Below are 1342 nucleotides of genomic sequence, written 5' to 3'. Positions count from 1 at the left end.
TTTTAAACATTATTCAGGTTGTCAATTTAAATGTAAATCTATGAAAAAATTATGCTGATTTCTGAAAAAAGTTTGTTTGTGTTATTTATCCTTAATTCAGATCACGGTGATCAAATAGAACTTGTTGCATATCAGTCTCAGTAGTGTGTTATATTTTCACCGGCGGTTTCGTTTTACCGTGACGTGGAAATAGCGTATAACGTACAGCAATATATACACACATTCTCCGACTGACTGTTTCAGTAGTATCAAACGGCGTGATCATTTCCGTAACTTTCAACTACTGAAAGCAACACGATGAATCCAGCAATGACACCTTGTGCAGCACCTCCTGGATACTATGGTGTACCATACCTGCCATCTCTTAATCCATACGGGTATCCAACTCCTTGTGTACCAGTCCCTGGGAGCTATCCAGTACCATTTCCTGGATATGGTGGACCATTCCCACAACCATTTCTTGGACCACCACAGCCATATCCCAGCATACCATATGCATATGGCCCGCATCCCGGAATGTTTCCACCTGGATACATGGTACCACAACAGGCATACCCACAACCATGCATGTATGGAGGGCCACCAGTGCCAACACCATTGACCCAAGTACAAGATGGAGGAGCTGTGCAATATCCTACTATGTCTCAAAATTTATTCCAGACAATAACCAGTTCCAGGAACAAAGAAATGGTTATGCACTGATGAAACCTGGAGATGCCAACAGCTGTACATCTGACCAACCTACAGCAGTGCAACATCAACAGCAGATGTCTACAGGTTCCAGAAATAGTCCACCAGGTTTTCTACAAATACGGAGTGGTGATATATCACCTGCTAGTATGCAGTGGAATACCATGGTGTCACATGGTGATCCCAAAGTTCCAGGAATTCCACACACAGAAGACATAGACAGAGACCAAACTGATGACAGTTCGTCTGAGTTATGGCTACTGAGTAGTTTGCTGTCGAGGGGGACGATAAACTTGCTATTGTCCGAATAGTCAGTAAATAGGTGTTTTATTATACCGATGCTGACTTAACTTTTGTTAACTTTTGGGTACACACAATTATGATATTCCATATTATACCGGTGCTGACTTAACTTTTGTTACGTCATAATATAATACGCGTCACAATCCATGTAAAATCAGAAGTTTTTCTGAGATGAAAAGCGAGGGAAATCGAATGCTGCCGTTGAATAGTTTGAGGACTATTCACCATGGGCAAATAGCACAAAAACTATTTCACGGTAGAGACTGTTTAGAAAAAATAGCATGTTTATTAAGGTCTTCCGTCTTCACGGAAGACCTTATAGTGATTCTACTGTTTCTTATTATTATTA

The 1342-nt window shown here is 40.8% G+C and overlaps 1 protein-coding gene across 1 annotated transcript; it reads left to right on the top strand.

Moving 5' to 3' along the window:
• Window positions 1–297: 297 nt before the first annotated feature.
• Window positions 298–702, top strand: LOC134261308 (nematocyst expressed protein 4-like). Its single transcript, XM_062743750.1, has one exon. The coding sequence runs from the start codon at window positions 298–300 to the stop codon at window positions 700–702; it is 405 nt and encodes a 134-aa protein (XP_062599734.1).
• The last annotated feature ends 640 nt before the right edge of the window (window positions 703–1342 follow it).

This window comes from Saccostrea cucullata, unplaced genomic scaffold (genome assembly GCF_032062105.1).
Source record: "Saccostrea cucullata isolate Sc308-1 unplaced genomic scaffold, CSIRO_AGI_Scuc_v1 ctg12398, whole genome shotgun sequence".
Classification (NCBI taxonomy): domain Eukaryota; kingdom Metazoa; phylum Mollusca; class Bivalvia; order Ostreida; family Ostreidae; genus Saccostrea; species Saccostrea cuccullata.
The sequence above is the reverse complement of the archived record's forward strand: the minus strand, read 5'-3'. Positions and strand labels throughout refer to the sequence as shown.

Excerpts from the sequence above, each read along its gene's own strand:
- LOC134261308 (XM_062743750.1), top strand. The coding sequence starts at position 298 with ATGAATCCAGCAATGACACCTTGTGCAGCACCTCCTGGATACTATGGT.